Consider the following 27,148-nt stretch of genomic DNA (forward strand, 5'->3'; position numbering starts at 1 on the left):
TTCTTCTATTGTATTTCTTTCCCCTATTCCTGTCAATTGCTCCCTTATGCTCTCCTTGAAACTCCGTACAACCTCTGGTTCTTTTAGTTTATCCAGGTCCCATCTCCTTAAATTCCCACCTTTTTGCACTTTCTTCAGTTTTAATCTACAGGTCATAACCAACAGATTGTGGTCAGAGTCCACTTCTGCCCCTGGAAATGTCTTACAATTTAAAACCTGGTTCCTAAATCTCTGTCTTACCATTACATAATCTATCTTTTACCTTTTAGTATCTCCAGGGTTCTTCCATGTATACAGCCTTCTTTTACGATTCTTGAACCAAGTGTCACCTATGATTAAGTTGTGCTCTGTGCAAAATTCTACCAGGCGGCTTCTTCTTTCATTTCTTTGCCCCAATTCATATTCACCTACTACGTTTCCTTCTCTCCCTTTTCCTACTACCGAATTCCAGTCACCCATGACTATTAAATTTTCGTCACCCTTCACTATCTGAATAATTTCTTTTCTTTGATCATACATTTCTTCAATTTCTTCGTCATCTGCAGAGCTAGTTGGCATATAAACTTATACTACTGTAGTAGGTGTGGGCTTCGTATCTATCTTGGCCACAATAATGCGTTCACTATGCTGTTTGTAGTAGCTTACCCGCATTCCTATTTTCCTATTCATTATTAAACCTACTCCTGCATTACCCCTATTTGATTTTGTGTTTATAACCCTGTAGTCACCTGACCAAAAGCCTTATTCCTCCTGCCACCGAACTTCACTAATTCCCACTATATCTAACTTTAACCTATCCATTTCCCTTTTTAAATTTTCTAACTTACCTGCCTGATTAAGGGATCTGACATTCCACGATCCGACCCGTAGAGCGCCAGTTTTCTTTCTCCTGATAACGACATTCTCTTGAGTAGTCCCCGCCCGGAGATCCGAATGGGGTACTATTTTACCTCCAGAATATTTTACCCAAGAGGGTGCCATCATCATTTAATCATACAGCAAAGCTGCATGCCCTCGGGAAAAATTATGGCTGTAGTTTCCCCTTGCTTTCAGCCGTTCGCAGTACCAGCACAGCAAGGCTGTTTTGGTTATTGTTACAAGGCCAGATCAGTCAGTTATCCTGACTGTTGCCGCTGCAACTATTGAAAAGGCTGCTGCCCCTCTTCAGGGACCACACGTTTGTCTGACCTCTCAACAGATACCCCTCCGTTATGGTTGCACCTACGGTACGGCTGTCTGTATCGCTGAGGCACGCAAGCCTCCCCACCAGCGGCAAGGTCCATGGTTCATGGGGGGGAGGAAATAATCACTAAGAAACAGATTTATACAATTGTTAAAGTGGCAAGTCATTCAAAGTTCAATGAACCATATTGTAGTCCATTTTTAATTCAGGAGGGGGAATGGGATTAGTTTTGTATGAAGAATAATTAGTAATGTTTTGGTACCAGTAATGGCATGCCTAAATAACTTGGAAGAAAATTTTCAGAGATTCCATGGAGTACAGTACTTGTCAGTTATAGACTTATGATGTTTATTGGCAATTGCCTTTGACAAAATAATTACTGAAGAATGCAGCATTCACATTTGCTGGAAGAAGATACCAATTTCATTAAAGTTCTGTCATTTGGACTGAATGAGAGTGTGATTGTATTCATTGCAATCTTCGAAAAATTATTGTAATGGCCATCGTTAGATTGAGCACATATTGGTGCCTTTTTAAAAGCTACCTCAACATGCAGGAACATCTGGAACTGGTTGATAAAAGAGTCACTACAAGCATATCCAAGAGTTGGAGTAACAGTAAATCTTAAGAAGTCAAAATGTGGCACAAAGGAGATTAAATTACTTGGTCATATCATGTATCTGGAAGGAATAAGTAGGATTACAGCAGTATGAAATTTTCCTATGCCAAATAACAACAAAAATAAAAGCCATTCAAAAGATTGTGTAGTTTTTAGTGAAAGTTTGTTCCAAAGCAGGTACTGAATAATGAAGCTTCAACCATCCATTTAAGAAAAATACAATGTTGGCATGCACAGCATAAAGACAGTCGTCTTTTAATTAAATTAACCATGAATTGTGTCCAGGCAAGATGTTATATGACGCATATTTAAGCCTTGATTATGATTTAACAACTGATGCTTTATGTTTCGGGCTGTTTCAATTTCAAACTAGAAATGGAGAACCAAACATTTACACCATAGGATTTACAAGATGAGTATTAACAGATTATGAGAAGTCATATCCCACCACTGAACTTGAAACTTTAGCCATAGTATGCGCTTTCAGGAGATTTCATTTTTATTTAGCAAGTCATCGTGCTAAAATATGAAGTCACTATAAATTACTAAGATCCGTGCTGACTTGTAAACTAGTGCACGCATGGTTAGCACACTGTACATTATGCATACAGAAATACACTTTTGAAATTATTTATGTTACAACAGGAGAAAGTAAGAGATGCATTATCACATTTAGTGGAAAGATTAGAATACTCATCTTTGTGTAAGGAAGTGATTGAAGACTTAGAAGCTCTCTCCGTGAAAGTCAAAACATATTGCACATACTGATTGCGAGTAAAAGAAGCTCTGAAAACCAACCCAAACAGCAGGCTCCCATCCACTATATTCTCAACTGAGAAGTATTATTTTACAGGAGAAGGCCTGATGTGGAACTGTAGTTACTTTTCTTTCCTCAGGAAACTGAAAACAAATTAATTTGGTATAAACACTACATGTGGGGACTCTTTGGTGTTATGAAATGTGCTAATAAGCTAAATAAATACAGCTACTTTCAAACATGAGAGGCAAAGTAAATAATGTTTTGAGATCTTGTTTAGTACATCAAAAACCAAAAGCAAGTAATAAATGTAAATAAGGAAAGTTACATCAGATAATTGCCATTCAGCAATTAAAAATAGTAAGTGTGAACATCTGTGATGTTCTGCCAAAAGGATAAGGAGATCTGAAATACCTTGTTGGCTTGTAGTGATAAAGAATGTAGTCAGTGTAGACATTTTTAAGAGAAATTGTGGTGATTACTATGTCTAGGTTGGAAAGTGAATCACAGTATTATCTAATGACATAAGTCAGTATACTTGAGATCAGTGGTGCAAGATTATGGGAGTAAGCGGAAGCTTAAATAAAATTCCAATCAGAAACCAACCCAAAAGTATGTGTTTTCCTTATTCTTATTTTTTTTAAACTGACTAGACCATGCGGCTACACTGTGCAGCAAACCGATTTATAAGACCATATTACTCCAAAAGAGAAGGAAGATGGTTTGACTATATAATTCAGTTTCAGTAGTAAGTGAAGAGGCACTCTCCTCTATGGATGTTACATATATAATGTGATAAATAAACATAAAAGCGGAATGTTGCTGTAATTAATGTATGTGTTTCAGTAATGTGTTAAGGGAACATTGTATGTGAAATTCATTGAAATTTGACATTTTCTGTTTTCTACTCCATAATGTACTTTGGACTTTCCTGCACATTTTGGTATATAATACATTAAAATCAGATAATTGAGAGATCTTCAGATAATATTTTGAATGTTGACATGTGAGTGTCAAATTTCGCAGCTACACATACACTGCCACATTTGAGCAGTCTAGAAGGCTGTAAATTGCTTTGCTTTGTGCCTACTGCTACATCTCCGAAGTTGGCATTACAAATAAACAAATCCGTCCTTTGTTTATGATACTAGTTTTCGTTAAAATTAGTGTGATTATTGGCTACTTTTGTAGTAAGCTAACTTACAGGAATATAATGCGAAGGCTAGTAGAGATACCTGTGACAATTTAGAGCGTATGAATAGAGCCATGTGGAGCACTTTCTTTCATTGAATATCAATCAATGAAAAGCCATTTCATGCTTTGTGTCCACATACACCGGACACTTGGAGTAAATATTGGCAAGCGTTCTCTTCCTTTGTCAGTAATGGAGGCAATCAAAACTATTTACAGAGATTTGGCAAATCCTGAGTTTCTAAAGAAGTGTTTACATGGGATGACCCACAATGTGATTGAGTCCTTCAGTAATGTTGTGTGGTGCTGTGTGCCTACAAATTTATTTGATGGCCTTATTACTATAAAGTTAGCAATATCTGATGCTGTTATAACTTTTAATGGTGGGAACTATGAAAGACTTAATGTTCTGGAGAAGTTAGGGGCAAGATATGAACAGAACACAGCTAAATGACTATAGTAACTGGATGAGCATCGCGTATGTGAAGCAGAGTCAGCTGCTCAGCGAATGACAAAAAAAGCAAGAAAGAAAAGGAGGAGGCAAGTACTGGGCTGTTTTGACACTAAAGAAGACACAAGTATGGGCCAAGAAATTCTAGTGCATAAAGGATGCAGAGATGTAAGTCTGTAGAAGAATTTGTAATAAAAAAGTCTTAAACCTTAACATCTCTGAACTACATTTTTTGCAATAAATGACCCATTTTCTAAAACAATACTCATGGTAGAGACACGAAATTTTCACAACATGCCAGGTGTGAGATTCAATACATATGGAACTGGAATAATTCAAATATCCAGAGTTGTTTTGTTTTTATGTTTATTTATTTACAAAATCCTGTCAAAAAATCGAGTGTTTGAAAAAAAAGATAACATGCCCCACTATACAATTGCAGTAATAAATTCTAGTTCAGTGTATCTAGAAAGGTGCATTCAATAATTATGGAAAATGTGAGTTGGTGTCTTAAAAATTTTCCAGTATAATGGATCACAAAATTCGATAGTTTAACATTGGCGTCATAGAACATACAATGACACCTTAAAGGAACTTTTAGCTTTGACTGCTACCTGCAAATGATGTTTAACATTTTTAATGATTCAAGACGGTCAGTATCAATGATTTAAAGTGCAGTAGTGTGGACAATGTGCTACATTCAGCGACAATAGTTAATACAGTTTCGTTTCAAATTTTATCTAGTGGGTAATATTAGTTACGACAATGAATTTAATATCCATGAGAGGAAAAAGAGCATGTTGTTTGTAACGTGTTACTGGGACCTTCTAGCATCAGTTTCCCATTGAAGTATTAGAAAAAAGGACAGTGGCAGGATTTTACTGTAAATAAACAGCAATGGTAGGAGACAGGAGAAGCAGACGTCGATGTACTAGAGCATAATCCTATGATGGGAGAGATGCTCACATGTAAGATGTAGTAATCCTGAGCTGAATCAAGCTGAATACAACACACGGCAGAAGTGACAGTCACTAATTATCAATGAAACATGCAAGACTGATTGTTAAGAGTGGGATTAGCTGTGGCAGTCGCCCGTAGCACATCCTACACAATGCTCCATGAGTTAAAAATTCTGTGACACATGGACCTCATGATCAGCATGCATCAGGGAGTAATAATTAGAATTCCCTTAGGCAAAGGAATCCTAAATATTTCAGCTATGTATACACAAGACGATTATCATTTTCTCGCCAGATAGTGTGGACCTCTGGTTATATTATGGAAGCATGTTTATACGAACTGTCTGATGTAAAAGGCTGTAATTTGTGCATGTAATATGATGAGTAGCAGATTCTCTCATGGGAGAATGATTACTGAGCAACATTAGGAAAACCATTTATGTAACAGTTTCGTGTAGTAATGGTGGACTTAAACTAAGAAAGTATTTTTTCTTACAGAATCCTTCGCAAGGGAATGAGTATATAATAAAGTAAGTATTAACTGTCAGTTGCTAATTTCAGGAAGCAGATTAATTTCAAAGTTGTGTAGAATATTCATATACTTATACAAATATTGCAAATTCTCGGTCATGATTACGCAGGCACAAGACGAACCATTCAGCTGGAAGATGTCAACCACACTACTGGCCATTAAGATTGCTACACCACGAAGATGACGTGCTACAGACGCGAAATTTAACCGACAGGAAGAAGATGCTGTGATACGCAAATGATTAGCTTACCGGAGCAGTCACACAAGGTTGGAGCCGGTGGCGACACCTACTACGTGCTGACATGAGGAACGTTTCCAACCGATTTCTCATACATAAACAGGAGTTGACCGGCGTTGCCTGGTGAAACGTTGTTGTGCCTCGTGTAAGGAGGAGAAATGCGTACCATCACGTTTCCGACTTTGATAATGGTCAGATTGTAGCCTATCGTGATTGAGGTTTATCGTATCGCGACATTGCTACTCGCATTGGTGATCCAATGACTGTTAGCAGAATATGGAATCGGTGGGTTCAGGAGGGTAATACGGAACGCCGTGCTGGATCCCAACGGCCTCGTATCACGAGCAGTCGAAATGACAGCCATCTTGTCCACATGGCTGTAACGGACCGTGCAGCCCCGTCTCGATCCCTGAGTTAACAGATGGTGACGTTTGCAAGACGACAACCATCTGCACGAACAGTTCGAAGAGATTTGCAGCAGCGTGGACTATCAGCTAGGAGACCATGGCAGCAGTTACCCTTGATGCTGCATCACAGACAGGAGTGCCTGCGATGGTGTACTCAGCGACGAACCTGGGTGCACGAATGGGAAAACGTCATTTCTTCGGATGAATCCAGGTTCTGTTTACAGCATCATGATGGTCGCATCCGTGTTTGGCGACATCGCGGTGAGCGTACATTGGAAGCATGTATTCGTCATCGCCATACTGGTGTATCACCCGGCGTGATGGTATGGGCTGCCAATGGTTACACGTCTCGGTCACCTCTTGTTCGCATTGACGCCACTGTGAACAGTGGACGTTACATTTCAGATGTGTTACGACGCGTGGCTCTACCCTCCTTTCGATCCCTGCAAGACACTACATTTCAGCATGATAATGCACGACCGCATGTTACAGGTCTTGTACGGACCTTTCTGGATGAAGAAAATGTTCCACTGCTGCCCTGTCCAGCACATTCCGCAGGTCTCTCACCAATTGAAAATGTCTGGTCAATGGTGGTCGAGCAACTGTCTCGTCACAATATGCCAGTCACTACTCTTGATGAACTGTGGTATAGTGTTAAAGCTGCATGGGCACCTGCACCTGTACACGCCATCCAAGCTCTTGTTTGACTCAATGCCCAGTAGTATGAAGGCCGTTATTACGGCCAGAGGTGGTTGTTCTGGGTACTAACTTCTCTGGATCTATGCACCCTGACTTCGTGAAAATGTAATCACATGTCAGTTCTAGTATAATATATTTGTCCAATGAATACCCGTTTATCATCTGCATTTCTTCTTGGTGTAGCAATTTTAATGGTCAGTAGTGTATTTTGTCCCGACCTATATTATATATATTCCGTGGAGCTAACAGGAGCGGATGCCAAGATGAAACTGTAGAATTTCTGAGAATAGTACAATGACCCATTCTTAGCATTGTGTTTCCCCCTCAATACCATTTGAAAGCCACAGAAATGTTACTCTGTAGTTCTTAAATTCCTGTTTCTTTAACAGATTTTTGAAATTGAACATTCCCAGACAGTCCCAAATATGTTTAAATATTCACTGATGTTCCTACTGGAATACGACTGCAGTGTTGTGTATCAGTTTACTACAAGTATAAAAGTAAGATTTAACAATGAAGTAGGGCCATAAACTGCCTCAATACTGAAGTCATCAATAAGGTATGCAAATAAAGAACTGGAAGAAGGCTCAGAGTAATTTCATGTAATTTTTACAAAAAAATTTATTTCTTTTCTAATTTCCTATATTTCTATAATTCACAGATTTTTGATCACATTAGAAATACAAAGCGAAACTATCAATATACATTTCTACATTTTTGTGTGATTTTTACATTGTCCCATTATTTAATTGTTGTGGATCACAGCCAAATATCACATTACAATAATTACAGCTGAAAAGAGGAGGAAATTAAGTAGAATCTGAAGTTCAAGAGGAATCAGTTTGCATAGAGCAAGATGATGAATTTAATTAAATTGATATTCATTTCTGTAAAGTGGGCATCCTGTTAACATTGTTTATCTGCTTATTGGTTTAGTTGGAGATACTTGTACAGGACATGCCAATGTTTAACAGTAGCTAACCAGATGTACACTTGAATGTACAACACATTTTCTCACTATTTGGTGGAATGTCACTGTCTGCTTCTAGTCTTACTTTTGAGAATACATTTTACATACTGAAAGAACGTACAGAGTAGTTACAACAATACATGTGAAGGATTATTTTGTCCTGCTTCACATGGTATTCATCAGTGATGTTATGGAATTGTTTGTGACACAATAATCTGTTTGAATTGTAATAGGTGTCACTAATGTAGTTATACTCACATTGACAGTCATCTGTAAGTAGTCGTTTGTTTTTAACTTAGCTATTCATCATAATGTTACAAGCCTTCTGAGCAGCTATTAAAAATAAATTATTGTTTTTAGGAACTTGGATTGTGTGCATTGTGTTCTCTGTGTTGGGCAGATGGCTTACAGTTCAGAGCTCCTCCTGCTACCCTAACCCTGGGTCCACTTGCATGGCTCCAGAAGGCTACATTATTGGCGCGGATTGCCATCAGTGAGTGGCAAGGACACCTAATGATGCTCTAGGATATAGCTAACAGAGAGTGCACAGTGAATGTCTCTCCAGTAATACTGAAAATGGAGGTAGTCATTCTCCAACAATTTCTATTAAAGTTTATAAGAGACAAATAGAAGCTTAAAATTGAGACAAGACTGACTGCCTGAAGAAAACAGGAATTTAATACAATCAAATACTGAAAATAGGTTTGAAAAGTAGGCAGCATAGGGGGAATGAGAACCCTGAGATTATCTGGTGCTTCTGAAGAAGAGCATACCCAGCAGAAGGTGCAATCTACCCATGATTTGCTCTCTCTTCCATGGGAGACACAGTGGAGCTCATGTCCACGTCACTTCTCAGTCAGCTCTTGGTGATTTTCTCTTGTATTGCAGATTTGGTGGACTGCAAACAATATGAATACATGGGGTGATATGGCATCTTGGTGACTGTTAGGGGAGTTGGAACTTGGTAAACCACATTTACATTTCAGCTGCAGTTGTGAGATATTTGTGCACAGATGTACTGTGAGGCACACATATTACCAGTTGTCTATTACAGGTTCTGATGTTTGCAATACTGTTCTAACGTTATGGTAAAGGCAAAGGTAAGGTTTGATTAACAAACATAAATGGATCCAACGATTTATTTTATTGGAATGTTTATACTCCTGGTGATGTGGTCGTTACATGTCACTGTTGAGGCACTTGTCACATTTTCAGTAATTTCCCTCTCATTTCATAATGGTCATTATGCACAGGTACCAATCTACAAACACACATATATACTGAGGCAGCACATGTATCTACCAGACTAACAATAGCATATACCATGCAGTGGGTGTCACAGTTCTTTCTGATATCACAGAAGTGGAAACGTGTTACATCTAGAGAACTTTATATGAATGTTGTGAATTCACCAGTCATGATATTATCGTATAACATGGAAGATAAGTTTACGTCACAAGGCATGGTATGTGTTGTTCAACATCTTGAAATATAAAATTGGAGATATGCAGGTTCCTTCAAAGTAGGCTGAGTCAGTGTGGACACAATGCAGTACTGCAAAAGCAACATGGTGGATGCTCCTGACATCTTATCTCATTACACGCCTTTACTTACAGGAACCAAAGGAGAGGAACAATAAAAATGATTATAGAAGTGATGACATCTTGTATGCAGTATGAGTAGCTAGTAAATGATTCTTGAGAAATAATAGTACAGCATTTTTATCGAAGGCAGAGGAGAAGTGGCGCTGTACCCACTCAATTGCTGCGGGTGGTGCTATAAGGCTGGCATGTAAAAGCGTGCCGTCAGTCAGCTGAAGGCAGCGGTACACAGTAGGAGCAGCACTGGCAGCAACCGTGAGGCCGTCTTTGCAGGAGAAGAGGATGCAGGCTGCTGGTCCTCGAAGCATTCTGCGAAGAACTCGTCCACACTGCGGTAGAGGTGGGTGCTCAGGTCAGCCACGGTGTGGTCCTGGTCCGGGTAACTCTGCCACAACAACAACCACAGACTCAGAGAGACAGTTTCATGATGACCAACAAATAGCCTTTAATTCAGAACAACAAAAATGTTAATCAGTTATTCAAAAAGCATCCTCAGTGCCGAAGAAAGCAGGAACTGGGAAAGAAGGTGTAAAGTAAATGAATAGGCCGACACCTAATGAAAACCAAGATTCCTTTCCAACCATACCACTTCGTGATGTACTGCATCTTAATGAGTACAAATTTGCAATGTTGTTAAATGATTAAGTTGAAGAAATAATGGTACTTAGAGCACAGTTACAATGAAATATTGTGAAACTGTTATGCAAAATAATTTCTATTCAAAAGTATGCTCAAGGAATGTGAACAGTAGTAAAACTTATATTTATAAAATTGTATACAGTACTCTAATTCAAAATTCCATTATTGTAACCCACATAAGGAGCAACACAAATAGCCAGTTAAGTTCAATGTTATTCAAATTTTTGTCAAGCTCACTGTGATGTAATTTCTGATGCATTAATTATATTATAAAGCAATTTTTTTCATTTTGGCTACAATATGTCAGTAGAAGTTGATTAACAGCCACATAATTTGCCTGACAAAAAACAAATCCAAGATTCAGTTTCAGGTGGAGTTAACTTTGATAAGATACACCAATTTTCATCAAGAGACTCAAGCTAAGTATCATATTTTCATAGGTCAACAACGTGGTTATGTTATAAGGCGAACTGATGAAAACATCAATAATTGATTGTACTGTTGATTTTTCAATGCACATCAACACACTTTTCTATAAAAACTTTAAAATTCCTCTATGATCTTACTCAACCAGGAATTCTACGTCATGATGTGAACTGAATCACAGAAAAATCGATGTCTCATCAATTGTACTCTGCAACTACTTCCCACCCAGAACTCAGATGCACAAAACGCCACAAACTCGGAGCCTACAGACAGGGCTCCTCACTCTTTTGAGTCAGAAAATCAAGTCCCTCTCTCATCTGAGACCCACGCCCAGCTTAGTACATCCCCCAAGCTAAAAGAATAGCATCCTTCTCGGTGGCTGCCACAATTGCTTCTTCCTACTGTGCCACTCTGTCCTAGTGACATGCATTACATTACAGTTTTATACAACTTCTGAAGCACTTGGTCAACACGAATTAACAGTTGTATAATAAATCACACTCAAGGATTGACCAAAATGACATCAAACATGATATATGTAAAACGAATCTCTATTCTTCAATCATTATGTTAACATGAATATCTTGTTTCTAACCAAAACCATAAATAATATGCCCATTTTTGAAGTAGTGTTATTGAAGTTTAGAAAATACTGTAGTTTAGATTTGCATTCTTTGGTGTATGCATGAAATGTTTATAAGTATGAAACCAAATTCAGTTGCTTTTGGTGTGAATACTATGATGAGATGAACCAGTGCCTGAGATGCATGACTGCCTGCTGGCTAAGCTTTTAGACTGGCGCAGACTGCTTGCTGCTGTACCTGCACCAGCCTTGGAACATTGTTATCACTCCTATATCTCGAACAAGATTTTGCAAACAGTAATTACTCTTCCGCTCAAAGAGAAACCTAGCGTTCATTCCGTAATCGTGCAACTGCAGAACTACAATGATCCAGTGTAGATGATGAGAGGCAGACAAGGACGATTGCATCAAGAAAGGCTTTACATGTATGAGAGGTCTATCATTATCTGGAGGGGAAAAGACAAAAATGCGCTGTCGGAAAAAGTTCGCATCATCAAGGAGGAGTTCTGTGACAAACGAAAGTTGGTAAGCGTGTTTCTACATCTGAAAAACGATACCTCTTAAATTTCGCACCAGTCGCATAAGGGTGGCGCTAGTGGCGCCACTATGAGGATACGAAACAAGTTTGCTTCAAATGCATTTTAAATGCATTAGTTACCTTTGAGGTTGGATGTGAGCATGGTGTGACGAAATTCCATTGCTATTTGTATGATCGCGAGTTCTATTTAGAGAGAGATCTCAAGCCTTTGCAGTCCTTATTTCATCCGTTTCTACAAGCACAGTTCAAAACTTGCAACGATGAGCTTTGTTGCTTTCGCAGTATCAGTATGAAGTTGTGTATAAGTTTACGGCAAAGCATGGCAATGTAAACGCCCTATCTCGCCTTCCGATCGGCCCAGGCTCTGATTTTGATGCATCTGTCGCATCTTGCCAAATTGATGCACAGGACTCTGAATTGCTGGAATCTTTTCCCTCGAACTACAGAAAAATTGCAGAGGCCACACAAGCAGACGCAGATTCCCAGATTTTGTTGCATTTCATTGGCACGTCTTGGCCTCGCGCACTGGACAGTATTCAGAACTCAGTTGTGCGCCGACATTTTGCACGTCGGCATAACATTTCAGTTCAACATGGTGTGATTCTAGTTCAAAATGATAGTGGACAATCGCGTGTGCTTATTCCCAGAGTGTTGCAAAAGGATGTGTTGCGATTGCTCCACCAAGGACATTGAAGAATTGTGATACTGCGTCCAGTACCATGGCAACAGGACCCTGTGTTTGTTTCTCTGCTTTCCGGATACATCTTATAGGCATCTTCACGTGCTAGTATCTCAGAGAATACAAACTGGCTGCAGCGTTCCATTTTTCAGACTTTTCTATTAGGTCAAATGCTACACAAATAGAGGTGGTTTTAAATAACACAACTTGATTGATTCAGAACTGTCACATAGGGACAGAATGGCGGATGACAGCTTTCTATATAAAAGGTTTAAAAGCCAGTTTTATCTGTTGTATTATGCATATTTTCGTAGACTTGCTGCTGTGACAAACATGCATCACCGTACTGAACCTTCATTCGCCGATGAATTTCAGTAGGTTTCACAACTTTACTACGCAAAAACCGATTAACAGAACGCTGTTCTTAGCTGGCGCAAGTGGCAAGTGGGGCGGTTATCTTTATATTGATACTGCGACGGTATGCGTGCATCTGCACTATGCTGCCACCTACAGGCCATTCCGCACGCTGTTTCTAGCACGCTTACCAACTTACAGGATAACGGCGCGAAATTTCCATCTGTTATTACAAGTTTAAGCTTTTCATTTGACTCACCCTCTTAAAAAATAACGGAATGACGTTCCCCTGCCACACTCACTGACAATAAGGGTGATGTATATCAGACCTAGCCTGACCACGTTTCACGAGGCAGCAGCGCTGTTCAGGGTAAAACATAATTAATGGGCACTTTTCCCATTCTTGCCACTTTACCACACCTTTCCCTACCAGTCTTACTGTTAACTGGCAACCTAGATAAATTAGCATGTTGTACTGATTAATTACACTAGTTGAAGAATGAAACATGATCACAGATGTTTCCTAAGTGTCTTTAATGCCATTTTTCTTTTAATCACTGCATTTCATTACTGCCACCCTAACCTGATTTCACGTTATTTGTTACAGATATGTACCACATTTGCAGATGAACGTCTCGATAATGCACGTTCACGAATCCGTGTTCTTTTCGTTTCACATTTGTACCGTAGCAGCTGATCGGTGCACTCTCGTGACTTGAAACCACTGGAGCACAAACAAGAAAATATTCCCTCTCTTACTTGTATTAATCCTGCAGTGGCCGCGCTACATACCACTCTGCCCCTGATGTAAGCGACACATTTTACTTAGCCATGGACCGAATTCACCAGCGTAATTAAAACTGTGTATATCTTAAAATATTACGATCGCCATAAGTATTTTTGTTTGTAACTGAGCAAGAAAAATACAACCATAAGAAGCTCTCAACATCAGTTGAGGTTTATGGATCTACATCTACATCTACATCCATACTCCGCAAGCCACCTGACGGTGTGTGGCGAAGGGTACTTTGAGTACCTCTATCGGTTCTCCCTTCTATTAGATTCTCGTAGTGTTCGTGGAAAGAAAGATTGTCGGTATGCCTCTGTGTGGGCTCTAATCTCTCTGATTTTATCCTCATGGTCTCTTCACGAGATATACGTAGGAGGGAGCAATATACTGCTTGACTCCTCGGTGAAGGTATGTTCTCGAAACAACAAAAGCCCATACTGAGCTACTGAGCGTCTCTCCTGCAGAGTCTTCCACTGGAGTATATCTATCATCTCCGTCAAGCTTTCGCGATTACTAAATGATCCTGTAACGAAGCGGGCTGCTCTCCGTTGGATCTTCTCTATCTCTTCTATCAAACCTATCTGGTACGGATTCCACACTGGCGAGCAATATTCAAGCAGTGGGCGAACAAGTGTACTGTAACCTACTTCCTTTGTTTTCGGATTGTATTTCCTTAGGATTCTTCCAATGAATCTCAGTGTGGCGTCTGCTTTACCGACGATCAACTTTATATGATCATTCCATTTTAAATCACTCCTAATGCCTACTTCCAGATAATTTATGGAATTAACTGCTTCCAAATGCTGACCTGCTATATTGTAGCTAAATGATAAAGGATCTTTCTTTCTATATATTCGCAGCACATTTCACTTGTCTAGATTGAGATTGAATTGCCATTCCGTGCACCATGCGCCAATTCGTAGTACATCCTCCTGCATTTCAGTGCAATTTTCCATTGTTACAACCTCTCCATATCCTACAGCATCATCCGCAAAAAGCTTCAGTGAACTTCCGATGCTATCCACAAGGTCATTTATGTATATTGTGAATAGCAACGGTCCTTCGACGCTCCGCAATTTTCCATTGTTACAACCTCTCCATATCCTACAGCATCATCCGCAAAAAGCTTCAGTGAACTTCCGATGCTATCCACAAGGTCATTTATGTATATTGTGAATAGCAACGGTCCTTCGACGCTCCCCTGCGGCACACCTGAAATCAGTCTTACTTCGGAAGACTTATTTTCATTGAGAATGACATGCTGCGTTCTGTTATCTAGGAACTCTTCAATCAAATCACACAATTGGCCTGATAGTCCATATGCTCTTACTTTGTTCATTAAACGACCGTGGGGAACTGTATCGAACGCCTCGACTTCTGCTGAGAACCGCCTACCGCACAAATACTTCATTCAGGTCACATGCGGCCCATAGGCTGCATTTTGACGACCACTCTGTTACTGATAGATAATATATTGTGTCTGCCTGGTCTTTTTTTTTTCTCTCTTCTGCACAAACATGTACATTTTAGTCCTGAAGCTGTTGATGTGGGAAGGAAATTGCGAAACCGGATATCAGGTTTTGAGCCCTTTTCCTTCAGTCAGAGCATCATTAACAACTCAAACACCGTATCTTTCGCACGCAAGTCACTGCAAGCGGAGGAGTTTTACAGCTGAAGTGAGTGAGCAAGAAATTTGGTTTACCAAACCGGGAAACATAAGGCTGCTGTGATTTTATCTTACATCAACAGCATGTGTACATTTTGCTACTTGTTTTCTCCTCCTGGACCTAATACCTTGAAGTATCTCGGCCTTTACTTTCCACATCCTACTTCCACTTACGACGAATACCTGTTGCCTGAAGATGACGCCCGCGTCTTCCAGGGCTCGCGCCAGCATCATGGAGTGCTGATAGTGCACGTTATCGTCCGCCGTGCCGTGGATCAGGAAGAACGTCTTGTTCTGGAACCGTTCCGCCAGCCTGGTGACGTCACTCGCGTTGTAGCCCACCTCGTTGTCCTCTGGCGTCGGCAGCCCCATGTACACTTCCGTGTACTGCGAACCTGAGGGAAACGCGCGTATAAGGACATGTGGTGTTTGGGATCTATGCCGGAATTTCTCTTTATAAATATTGTCTGCTAGTGAACCTGGCAATGCTTCGCAATTGCTGAATATGTAAGGGAATTGCATATACATCCTAAATTTCTTGGCCCCCTTCTATCTGCCCATCTTCTCACGCCCCCCCCCCCTCTCTATCTCTCTCTCCGTATATCTCCTCCTCCCCACAATCTATCTGTGCATAACTTCCTCCCTCCTGTCTCTGAAGCCGGCCGGTGTGGCCGAGCGGTTCTAGGCGCTTCAGTCTGGAACCGCGCGACCGCTACGGTCGCAGGTTCGAATCCTGCCTCGGGCATGGATGTGTGTGATGTCCTTAGGTTAGTTAGGTTTAAGTAGTTCTAGGTTCTAGGGGATTAATGACGTTAGAAGCTAAGTCCCGTAGTGCTCAGAGCCATTTGAGCCAGCCTGTCTCTGTACATCTCCGCCTCGCCCTCTATATGCTCATTTCCGTGTAATTGTTCAGCAGAGGATCCTGTAAAGCTTTCAAGTAAATCCTTCAGGATCTTTTCAAGTTTTTGGTAACAATGTTTCCCCTTTATATAATACGTTTACATATGTAATATGTTACAAAAATATATCGCCTATGTCTGTCTGCATGTTCCTTAGAGTATTCTGTAAAAACAAGAAGTAAATTAGTCACGAACTTTTCGAGATTTTTGGTAACTACCCTTCATATATATATATGGGGTGTCCCAGCTATCTTGTGCACCCAAAATATCAAAATATCTCTGGAACAATAACAGCTATTGGAAAACGACTTTCGCTGGTATCAATGTAGGGCTGGGGTCCATGAATGTACGTATTTGAAAACATTCTAAAACGAAAGCATATGTGTTTTTAACACAAACTTATGTTTTTTTAAATGGACCTCCTATATTTTTTCTTCCGCAATCCATAGCATGACAAAGCACATACACAATGACGTTGATTGCTTAGCAATATTCCCATTACATCCCGAGATACTGAGACGCGAAGTTGAAGCTTGAAACACCCGACATACGCTGCTAGCGCACGTCCTGAGGCTCAGGCGTGAACCCCATGCTGCCCGTAATCGCAGCAGGATGGCAGCAGACCGTATTATTCGTTTCGGACCTCTTGATAAGTATGCAAGTGTGATTACGCATGTCAATCACATCGCGATTACGGGCAGCATGTGGTTCACGCCTGAGATTCAGGACGTGCGCTAACAGCTCATGTCGGGTGTTTCAAGCGTAACTTCGCGTCTTAATATCTCGGGATGTAATGCGAATATTGCTAAGCAATCAACGCCATTGTGTATATGCTTTGTCATGGTATGGATTGCGGAAGAAAAAATATAGGAAGTCCATTTAAAAAAAAACATAAGTTTGTGTTAAAAACACATATGCTTTCCTTTTAGAATGTTTCCAAATATGTACATTCACGGACCCCACCCTAAATTGATAACGGTGAAAGTCGTTTTCCAATAGCTGTTATTGTTCCAGAGATATTTTGGGTGGACAGGATAGCTGGGATATATATATATATATATATATATATATATATATATAGGTGACACTGTAATGAATGTTTGGACGGGCGTAGGTTATATAATTTTTGTTGCATATATTTTTTAAATTTTCTTTTTCATACTAAAATTACTATTAACATCAAAAAAATGCTCAAATGTGTGTGAAATCTTATGGGACTTAAGTGCTGAGGAGGTCATCAGTCCCTAAGCTTACACACTACTTAACCTAAATTATCCTAAGGACAAACACACACACACACACACACACACACACACACACACACACACACACACCCATGCCCGAGGGAGGACTCGAACCTCCGCCGGAACCAGCCGCACAGTCCATGACTGCAGCGCCCAAGACCACTCGGCTAATCCCCATCGCAGTTATTACCATCAAAAATTTAATTTCGTTGTTGTAAACGCAACATCACCGGATACCGGTCACCAAACAACGTCCTCTCCTTGCTTCCCATGGTACAAGTGACAACGACACGACACAAAAGATCCCTTTCTTGGACCTCTCCCTGTAGGCACGATGACTGTGAAAAGAGTGCTCAAGACCATGGCTTTCAGTGTTTCCCCCAGTCAGAGACTCGTAGAGCCTATGTCTTCAGCATTCTATGCGTTTTTCCCTTTCTGTCTTCCCTAGGTCAACTTCCTGTGGTTTCCTAGTTCTAACCATGGACTCACAAAAAATGTCAGATTTGTTGTTGGCAGCAGGTATGGTCAAGCCATAAATTGCTTGTTTACATAGCCGGAATATTATCAATCGGACTACATGCACATCCTCGTGGGCAGGCACTCACGCAAGCAATGGCTCTAAGCACTATGGGACTTAACATCTGAGGTCATCAGTCCGCTAGACTTAGAACTACTTAAACCTAACTAACCTAAGGACATCACACACATCTATGCCCGAGGCAGGATTCGAACCTGCGACCGTAGCAGCAGCGCGGTTCCGGACTAAAGCGCCTAGAACCGCTCGGCCACAGCGACCGGCTCACGCAAGCAACTCTGAAGTCTCCTGTCTTAAAAATAACCTGTAATTTCCAGAATTCGTCGCTATTTTCTAGGCTGTTAGTATCAAAGCTACTTTATTCTCCACAAGTTTTCTCTGAAATCTGGAAACTGATATACATAGAAACATAAATGCTTCACTCAAACAGTTTTTTTTGGGGGGGGGGCAAGTTTGACCTGGAGTTGTCGGACCTGTGTATGACCGTATTTGTCAGCTACTGTATTGCTGGTAATTCCTTGGGACAAATCACAAAAGCCGGCAAAACAGTGCATTTTTTTGTACAAACGTACATTTACTTGACCATCGAACAGACTCCCGTATGGACGGCACAGTAATAAACATCCCTAGCACAGAAAAACAGCTGAAAGATTTGAAAGAAAATAAGTCAACGGGTACTGATGGAATCCCAATTTGGTTTTACAAAGAGTACTCTACGACACCCCCTTACTTAGCTCGCATTCATCACAAATATCTCTACCAGCGCAATGTCCTGAACGACTGGAAAAAGCGGAGATGACTTTTTTTATTTAGTATGGGTAGAAGAACAGACCCGCAAAACTACAGATCAATATCCTTTACATAGGCTTACTGCAGAATCATTGAATACATTCTCCGATCAGATATAACAAATTTTCTTGAGACCGAGATTGTTATGTCCATGAGCTAGCACGTTGTTAGAAAGCATCGCTCGTACGAAACCCCACTTACCCTTTCCTCAAAATGATATAATGTGAACTATGAATGTAGGGCAAAGGTTGATTTCATATTTCTAGATTTCCAGAAAGCATTTGACACGGTGCCCCACTACAGGCTGTTAACGAAGGTACGCGCATATGGAATAGGCTCACACATATGAGTTTCTCGAAGGCTCCTTAAGTTGTAGAACCTAGTATATTTTACTCGACAGTGAATATTCATTGGAGACACGGGTATCGCTAGGAGACTATAATCCTCTATTCTCGCAAAGAATTTGGCGGACAGGGTGGGCAACGATCTGCGGTTGTTTGCTGGTGATACTCTGGTGTACTCTGTCGTTGAGTGACTACAGTTGGGTGCAAGATGACTTAGACAAAATTTGTAGCTGACGTGACAAATAGCAGCTAGCTGTAAATGGAGAAAAATGTAACCTAATGCGGATGCGTAGGGAAAACAAGCCTGTAATGTTCATACACAGCATTAGATGTGTCTTGCTTGACACAGTTACATCGTTTAAAAATCTCGGTGTAACGTTGCAAAGGTATATGAAATGGAATGAGCACGTGAGGACTGTGGTGGGGAGGGTGAATTGTCAACTTTGGTTTATTGGGAGTATCTTATGGAAGTGTGGTTCATCTGTATAGGATACCGCGTGTAGGACGATGGTAAGACCTATTCTTGAGTACTGCTCGAGTGTTTGTAATGTGTAATAGGTCTGATTGAAGGAAGACATCAAGGAAATTCAGAGGTGGGCTCCTAGATTTGTTACCGGTAGGTTCAAACAACATGCAAGTCTTACAGAAATACATCAGAAACTCAGGTGGGAGTCTCCGGAAAGAAGGCGACACTTTTTCGAGGAATACAATTGAGAAATTTTAGAGAAGCACAATCTGAAGTTGGCTGTGTAATATTAGTAATTTTCGGCTCACAAACATTAATATACACTCAACAGGACACACCTGATGGCCTAAAGCTATCGAACAATTGTAAAGTAACAGAAATGAACCATAGCATAGCAGCGACAGATTCTATTATTCTTTATCTTTGCTGTTCTTGCGGGGTGCCTTTAAATCTGTATGTACATGTATCGATTAATGATATAAAAAAGAATTCTGTTGTTTCAAGACAAATGAGGCATTGGGCGCCTCACCTTTTACTGTTTGTATTCCACGAAAGGCGGGCGCGAACTTGCTGCGTTCCGCATCGGTATTTTATATTTTATGTGAAAATATTGAGTGAATATGCTAATTGTTATTTTTCCAATCAGAAAACATGTAGTTGCTTGTAACTGATTACGAACGAACAGCATCAAGGGGACATTTTGACTGTTATGTATAAAGTATTTAACAACAATGGTCATCTATTGTAATTTAATATGAAAAGATACGTAGCATTAAAAAAACTTGTGTTAAAGATAAGTGTGCACATATTGGTAAATTAACCTTGATGATTTCCATCTCCTCATTTACTTGCATGATAATTATTTTGTGTTAGTTCATCAACAGAAATTACGATCACGCTGAAGGGCCGAACGCAGCATGAGGCAGAAGGAACATTATCGTTTTCCTATTATTTCTGAACCAACTCTTTTTTTTTAATTGTGTAGTGTTGCATTTCTTTCAAAGTCTGTAAAACGTCTGGTCCATTAGTGTTGTTCCGGGTATGACTACATCGCGACTATTAAAATGCAAAAAAATGATAATGTTTCTTCCGAACGATCTCAAATAAATCAATCTGCTGCTCTTATTCGGGTATTTAATGCTCATCGTATGTTATTATAATAGTGTAATCAATCCCTGATTCTGTTGCCAAGTGGCCCACCAAAATATTCACTTTTTCGGCATTTTTCAAAAAAAAAAATAACAATTCTTTTTCTTTTCGCCCTCCAAGAGCAACGCTACAACTGCCAAACGATTCTTCAGCCACCAACATACACTGTGCCTAAGAACCACGACGGTAAGATACGATAAATTAGGATTCACATGGAGACATATAGCCAGTCGTTCTCTCGCTCTGTTTGTGAGTGGAACAGGAAATGAAATTACTAGTAGTGGTGCAGGATACCCTCCCCCACATGCCGTACGGTGGCTCGAGGAGTATCTATGAAGATGTATAGCCTTTCGTGTACTTAAATTTTTGCACATCAGGTTCTACTGGGAAACAGACTCGATTACCATCGCACAAGATTTGTTTTTTAGGTAAGCTTCAGCGCTGGAAGCTTCCAGCCCAGCTGTCGCTAGGTGCACTCACTGTAGTATATCCAGCTGGACACTGGCGCCACGGAAACTCCACACCTGAAGACGTCCTCCTCGTCCTGTGCCAGCGCCATGGCCGTGGCGTAGCCGCCGTAGCTCCAGCCCCAGATGCCCACACGGGAGGCGTCGATGAAGCCGTACTTCTCTGTCAGCCGCCTGCACAGCAAAGGCAACACTGGTGAACCAGTCACTGTCATTCGCAGGAATGACTTACGCGAAATACAGATTACTGCTGCTATGTTCACTCATTTCCGAGAAAAAGTGAACTGAACTCACTGTAACGAAATGAAGCGAATAAATTGACGAGAACGAAATCAATGAAGATGCAGTGCGATGAAAGATTACCATGTAAGCTGTTCATAAATGCTGAATCTGCAATGTGATGAATTTGTTAGCCCGCCCGGTTAACCGTGCGGTCCAACGCACTGCTTTCCGGGCGGGAAGGAGCGCCCGGTCCCCGGCACGAATCCGCCCGGCGGACTTGTGTCCAAGTCCGGTGAACCGGCCAGACTGTGGATGGTTTTAGGCAGTTTTCCATCTGCCTCGGCGAATGCGGGCGGGTTCCCCTTATTCCGCCTCAGTTACACTATGTCGGTGATTGTTGCGCAAACAAGTTCTCCACCTACGCGTACACCACCATTACTCTACCACGCAAAAATAGGGGTTACACTCGTCTGGTGTGAGACGTTCCCTGGGGGGTCCACCTCCGAACTGCACAATAACCCTGGGTTCGGTGTGGGCGGCAGAGGGGTGAAGCGGACTGCGGTAGTCGTCCTGCGGTTGTGGACCACTGCGGCTGCAGCAGAGACGGAGCCTCTCCGTCGTTTTTAGGTCCCCGGCTAACATACAATACAATGAATTTGTTGAAACAGTTGAACACTTATGTTTGACCCTGTCTGGCACAAATTTTCTAGTGTCGCGACGTATTCGTTTTGTAGTGAATAGTTTGATAAAACCCTCACTGAACAAAAGTTTTGTTTTTAAAAAAAGAAAGAGACATGGAAGGCAGAATTGTCACAGTTGCTGAAGTGTGCTACATGTTTTCCTGTTTATAAGATGTGAATATGGGACGAAATTGTTATTTTTACCAAGATTCTCCATAGCATAGTGCAAAATTACGATCTTGAAACACTTCCTCTTCAACTATCTACCTATTGTGTATGTAATGGTAGGGGGCTGTAAACTATACTGGGAAGAATTATACGGGGTGATTCAGGAGGAATGTCACATAATTTGTGACGTGATTTTACATGTGAAAAGAAATCAAAAAAGTCCACATGTGTCCGATTTTCGATTTTTAAGGAACTGGAGAGGATTGAAGATTATGAAGACAAGTGTGAATATTAATTACCGAAATGCTGTTTGGGCACTTGGTTCAAATGGTTCAAATGGCTCTGAGCACTATGGGACTTAACTGCTGCGGTCGTCAGTCCCCCAGAACTTAGAACTACTTAAACCTAACTAATCTAAGGACATCACACACATCCATGCCCGAGGCAGGATTCGAACCTGAGACCGTAGCGGTCGCGCGGTTCCAGGCTGAAGCGCCTAGAACCGCTCGGCCACACTGTCCGGCTGTTTGCTCACTATGATGAACAAAATAATTGTGAGACAGAGGACTGATCAATCCAACTAAAGGTGTCCAAAAGTCCTCAATACATTTGTCAACATGCTGTAGGATGTTGCACATTGAACATCATCTCGGCAGGCTTTAATGTGGGCAACAGTGTCGATGATACGAGCGACAAGCTCTTCACACACCTCCGTAGAGTACCCCTTGTGGTGTCATCGCCAGACACCACACTTGCTAGGTGGTAGCCTTTAAATCGGCAGCGGTCCGGTAGTATACGTCGGACCCAAGTGTCGCCACTATCAGTGATTGCAGACCGAGCGCCGCCACACGGCAGGTCTAGAGAGACTTCCTAGCACTCGCCCCAATTGTACAGCCGACTTTGCTAGCGATGGTTCACTCACTTCTACGCTCTCATTTGCCGAGACGATAGTTAGCATAGCCTTCAGCTACGTTATTTGCTACGACCTAGCAAGGCGCCAGTATCCGTACTATTGATATTGTGAATCATGTACCATAAAGATCGACGTTCTCCATGAATGGATTAAAGTTAAGTATTCCACCAGCTACGTCCATTTTTATCAATTCTAATTCCCTTGTCATGTTCCAGACCTCACGCCAGCCTGCGTGAGCTAAAACGCGTGCATTTCGGCCTCCTTCACTAACACGGTTGGCTCTCCTGCCAACCACAACACCCCTTCATGCAACACCATAAACAAAAGTCCAATGGGGTAAGGTCAGGTGATCTGGCAGGCCAGTTGATGGCCAATCCATCATTGAGGAAATTTTATATTCATGTATTGGGGCACTTGTCTTGTACAGCAAATCATGTTGCAGGTATATTTGCCGTCACTGCTCTAATATTATGTCTTCCAAAGGTGCAGGTCGGTCTGCTATCAGGAAAGGTGTGTATGCTGCGGCTGTCATATGACTTGGCATGAAAACAGACCCTATCACCAGGTCATCAATCATACCACACCAGACGTTCGTTGAGAACCCAAGTTGTAATCTTGTTTCCCTAGCGTCATATGAATTCTCCACCACCCATTTATGAGAACTTAGGACGTTTGTGACACTAATGCTTGTAAATGTTGCCTTATCTGCAAATATCATCTGTAACATGAAATGAGGCATAGTACAAATAGTAAGGATAAAGAGTGATAAGGATAAAGAAAATTGGAAAAGGAATGAGAACTTGCTAATAAAGGAAGAGCTGTGCTCTAAGACTAATACATAAAACTGCGTGACTATGTTTATATCAATTTTATTATAGTCTTTGACACGATGCATTGTCAACTAGTTTTATGAATTACTCACAGAGGACACTTCATGCTATTTAGCTGTTTATTATGGATTTTCCATTTTTCTTTTTCTTATTTTAATTATTTTAAATGTTGCTTAAATGCATTTGTTGATTATGATTATGACTGTTTTATGAGATTTTCATTTTCATTGTGCATTGTGTCACATTAGATATATGCTATGTGACATGTACTTTATTTTCAGAATGCGCAGAATAATTAGCAGAGCTCCACCTTTACAGCTCAGCAGTTAACAACTGGTACCTCTTGGCATATATAGCATATATATTATGCACATGTATCTACAGCATATATATCGCCTATGCAGGTCACCAATGGGTATACATTTTGTATTGTACTTTCAAGACTTCATCGTGTATTGAATACTGTGTGTGCTGAATAACTATCTATTTCTCCTCTACCTTCACAGTAATTTTATAAAATTCCAGTGTAACCCACTTGTCTGAAGATGATCTACTAAGACTGAAACTGGTCATCAGTAATGCAATAAAACATCATTTGCGATACAAACCAATTATTTTTAATATTCAGTAGGATAATCCTTGCATTATATTTCTAGTGCTACAGACAAATAGAAAAAAATAATCAACTCAGAGATTCATCACAATGTGATGATTCTAAACTTCATTATATATAACTGAGGAATATTTGTACTGAAGAATACGCAGAAGAGAGGTGGGGCATAGTACAATAGTTATAATTAGTCCTCCTCTTGCAAAATTAGTCAAATATGACATTGACATGAAGAAAGCTCAGAACACAGCTCACCAAGACGAACGCTCTAATCAAGCTCAAACAATTCAGATTACTCAACTTAATATACTACTCATCTACTGAGGTATAATTTCCACAAAGTGTGCATAAAAATGCACAAAAGTACTGTCAGGAAATAGTAATACCATTTATAGATCGAACACCAGATAAATGGAAAAGTTTCCATGTAAAGAAACAGTAAATATTGAACCATATACATGTGATCACGCATGGACAGTAATAACAATATCACTCCACAAATACATTTCAAACAAGATCCATATAACCAAGCATCATGATGAAATGAAAGCAGCAGCTGGACACTGTAGAAATATTTGACAAAGATTAGTGAATAATAAGCTGCTAATGATTAAGGTGGAAAACACCTCTTTGCTGTTAAAAGAGTGTGGGTAATGATACTAGTTAGTTATCTATCTAGATCTCTCCCCAGGAGAAACTTACTAAAAAACTTGAGTGTAACACAGTTGATAAACACTAATTTTCAGCCCATCAATAGATCGATAGGTGGAGTAATCACACAGTTTCCTTGATTATGCACAAAGATGCCTAGATGTGAAATTGAAATTGAGGCATAGGATCAATTCCTGAGTTTATTAGCACAAGCTGATTTCTTTAAAACATTGTCAAGTAATACAGTAATAAAGTAGTAGTACAAGATTTAACGATAATAATACTAAACACAAAAAAGATAAAATATGAGTGAATTTTGAATGATAAATTTCAGGAAGGGAAGCATGTGATGTAAGGTCAGGTCTCTCGCACTGCACATTTTTAACTGCCTCAAATCCATGACTCGACACTAGTGATTGCAATCATGCTTGCAACAAAAATGAAGTTAGTGTGCTACTGTGCCAGCGCTAGTGCCCAGATAGAAACAAACAGTGAAATTGTAGAGAGTTATTAAATTTATCGCTACCTATACTGCTGGTCCCTCCAGTAAATATCATCATCGTTTGGAGTATAAGTGATGGGTGTCTACGGTCCGATGGCTCGCTAAGTACAACTGTGTACGTGTTACTGCTGCATTGTTCAGAGGTCTGCTGCGCGAAGTCTCCACCTGGAATGTCTTGATCGAAGAATGTTCCAGCTGTGTATGGAGCCCGAAGTGTCTCCACTGAGTGTAAAACGTGAAGTGACTCAGCTGTAGACACAGGCCCAAGTGTCCTCTGCAAACAGGGCCTGAGATTAGCCTTCTCACAGCAGACTCGAAAGTGAAGAAAAGACGTACAGAGCCCGTCAGGTCTGCTAACGTTTCCTACACCTTAACCAGCAGTTGACAATCAGAATGTATCATTTTTGATCCGCCAATGAAAAAATTAAGGAAACACCGCTGGTGCCCACATATCTTAGAAAGATTTTCAGATTGGTACTACACTTACAAAGTTTTCTCTGAAGAATGACTAAGAAAACTGGCCATGTTATTTACCAAATCCTCGTCACAATAGGGAAACGATCCATAACTTGTCCTTAGCAGTTAAATATTAGCAGAAAACACGTGGACGATAAGGAGGTGGGCACATCACAATGACCGGGTATCTCCAGCATTCGTTCTCCCCTGCCTAATACCAACACTGCTTTCCCTGTCTGCTAAACCAGCGGTGTGTTTCGGGCGGTTCTTCTATTGAGCTACTGTGGTTACTCTGGAACTGGCACAGCATGCAAAAACCGTCTTAGCCCTTGCCCAGTAGCAATAGGACATGTACAAGTGTTGAGATGGGAGAAAAGAAACAGATCATCCACACAATCAATGTTTTATTGCAATCGAAAATAAATGTGTCCCCCCCCCCCACCTCCCTGATTTCGAATGGATGTAATTTGAAACGTAATAGATTTTCGTATGGGACCAACTCCAATTTGCAGAGCTATAAAATGTTGATAGTTTCCATAATGATGTATCACAGAATGGAAACCAGCGAGGCCCATTGCTTCATCTCCTTTCAAAGGAATCATTGCAGTCCATATGCACTCACAGAAAAAAATCCTTTTTGCACAACTACAAACTGAAGCAAGTATTCAAGTCCTAATTTTTAGAGCTCACATTATTTCTAGGTACCACAAGGAACAATAAACACTAAATATTAATTTTAGATCAATAGAAACAAATATGTATAACACTTCATTTCATAAGACATGCTGCTTAAGACAATCGAAATAAGATGTTTTTCAAAATTCCACGAAATTAAGCAAGGAGAACAAACAGAGTCTGCGTGATAATAATGTTCGAAGATTATTTTGTAAAGTCAACTCAGGCTCAGTCAACCAGTGCTAGCAGTGGGTTTCCAAGTTATA

The 27,148-nt window shown here is 40.5% G+C and overlaps 1 protein-coding gene across 1 annotated transcript in view; it reads right to left on the reverse strand.

Annotated features, from left to right (window-relative positions):
• Positions 1-7,628: 7,628 nt before the first annotated feature.
• LOC126272624 (venom dipeptidyl peptidase 4-like) overlaps positions 7,629-27,148 on the reverse strand; it is a 348,387-nt gene continuing 328,867 nt past the window's right edge. Inside the window, exons 14-16 of the mRNA XM_049975582.1 lie at positions 21,189-21,349; positions 15,466-15,677; positions 7,629-9,992 (exon numbers count right to left, since the gene is read on the reverse strand). Coding sequence (XP_049831539.1) covers positions 9,816-9,992; positions 15,466-15,677; positions 21,189-21,349 — 550 coding nt within the window. The 3' untranslated portion in view covers positions 7,629-9,815. The remainder of the gene's footprint in view (positions 9,993-15,465; positions 15,678-21,188; positions 21,350-27,148) is intronic.

Source organism: Schistocerca gregaria, chromosome 5 (genome assembly GCF_023897955.1).
Source record: "Schistocerca gregaria isolate iqSchGreg1 chromosome 5, iqSchGreg1.2, whole genome shotgun sequence".
Classification (NCBI taxonomy): Eukaryota; Metazoa; Arthropoda; class Insecta; order Orthoptera; family Acrididae; genus Schistocerca; species Schistocerca gregaria.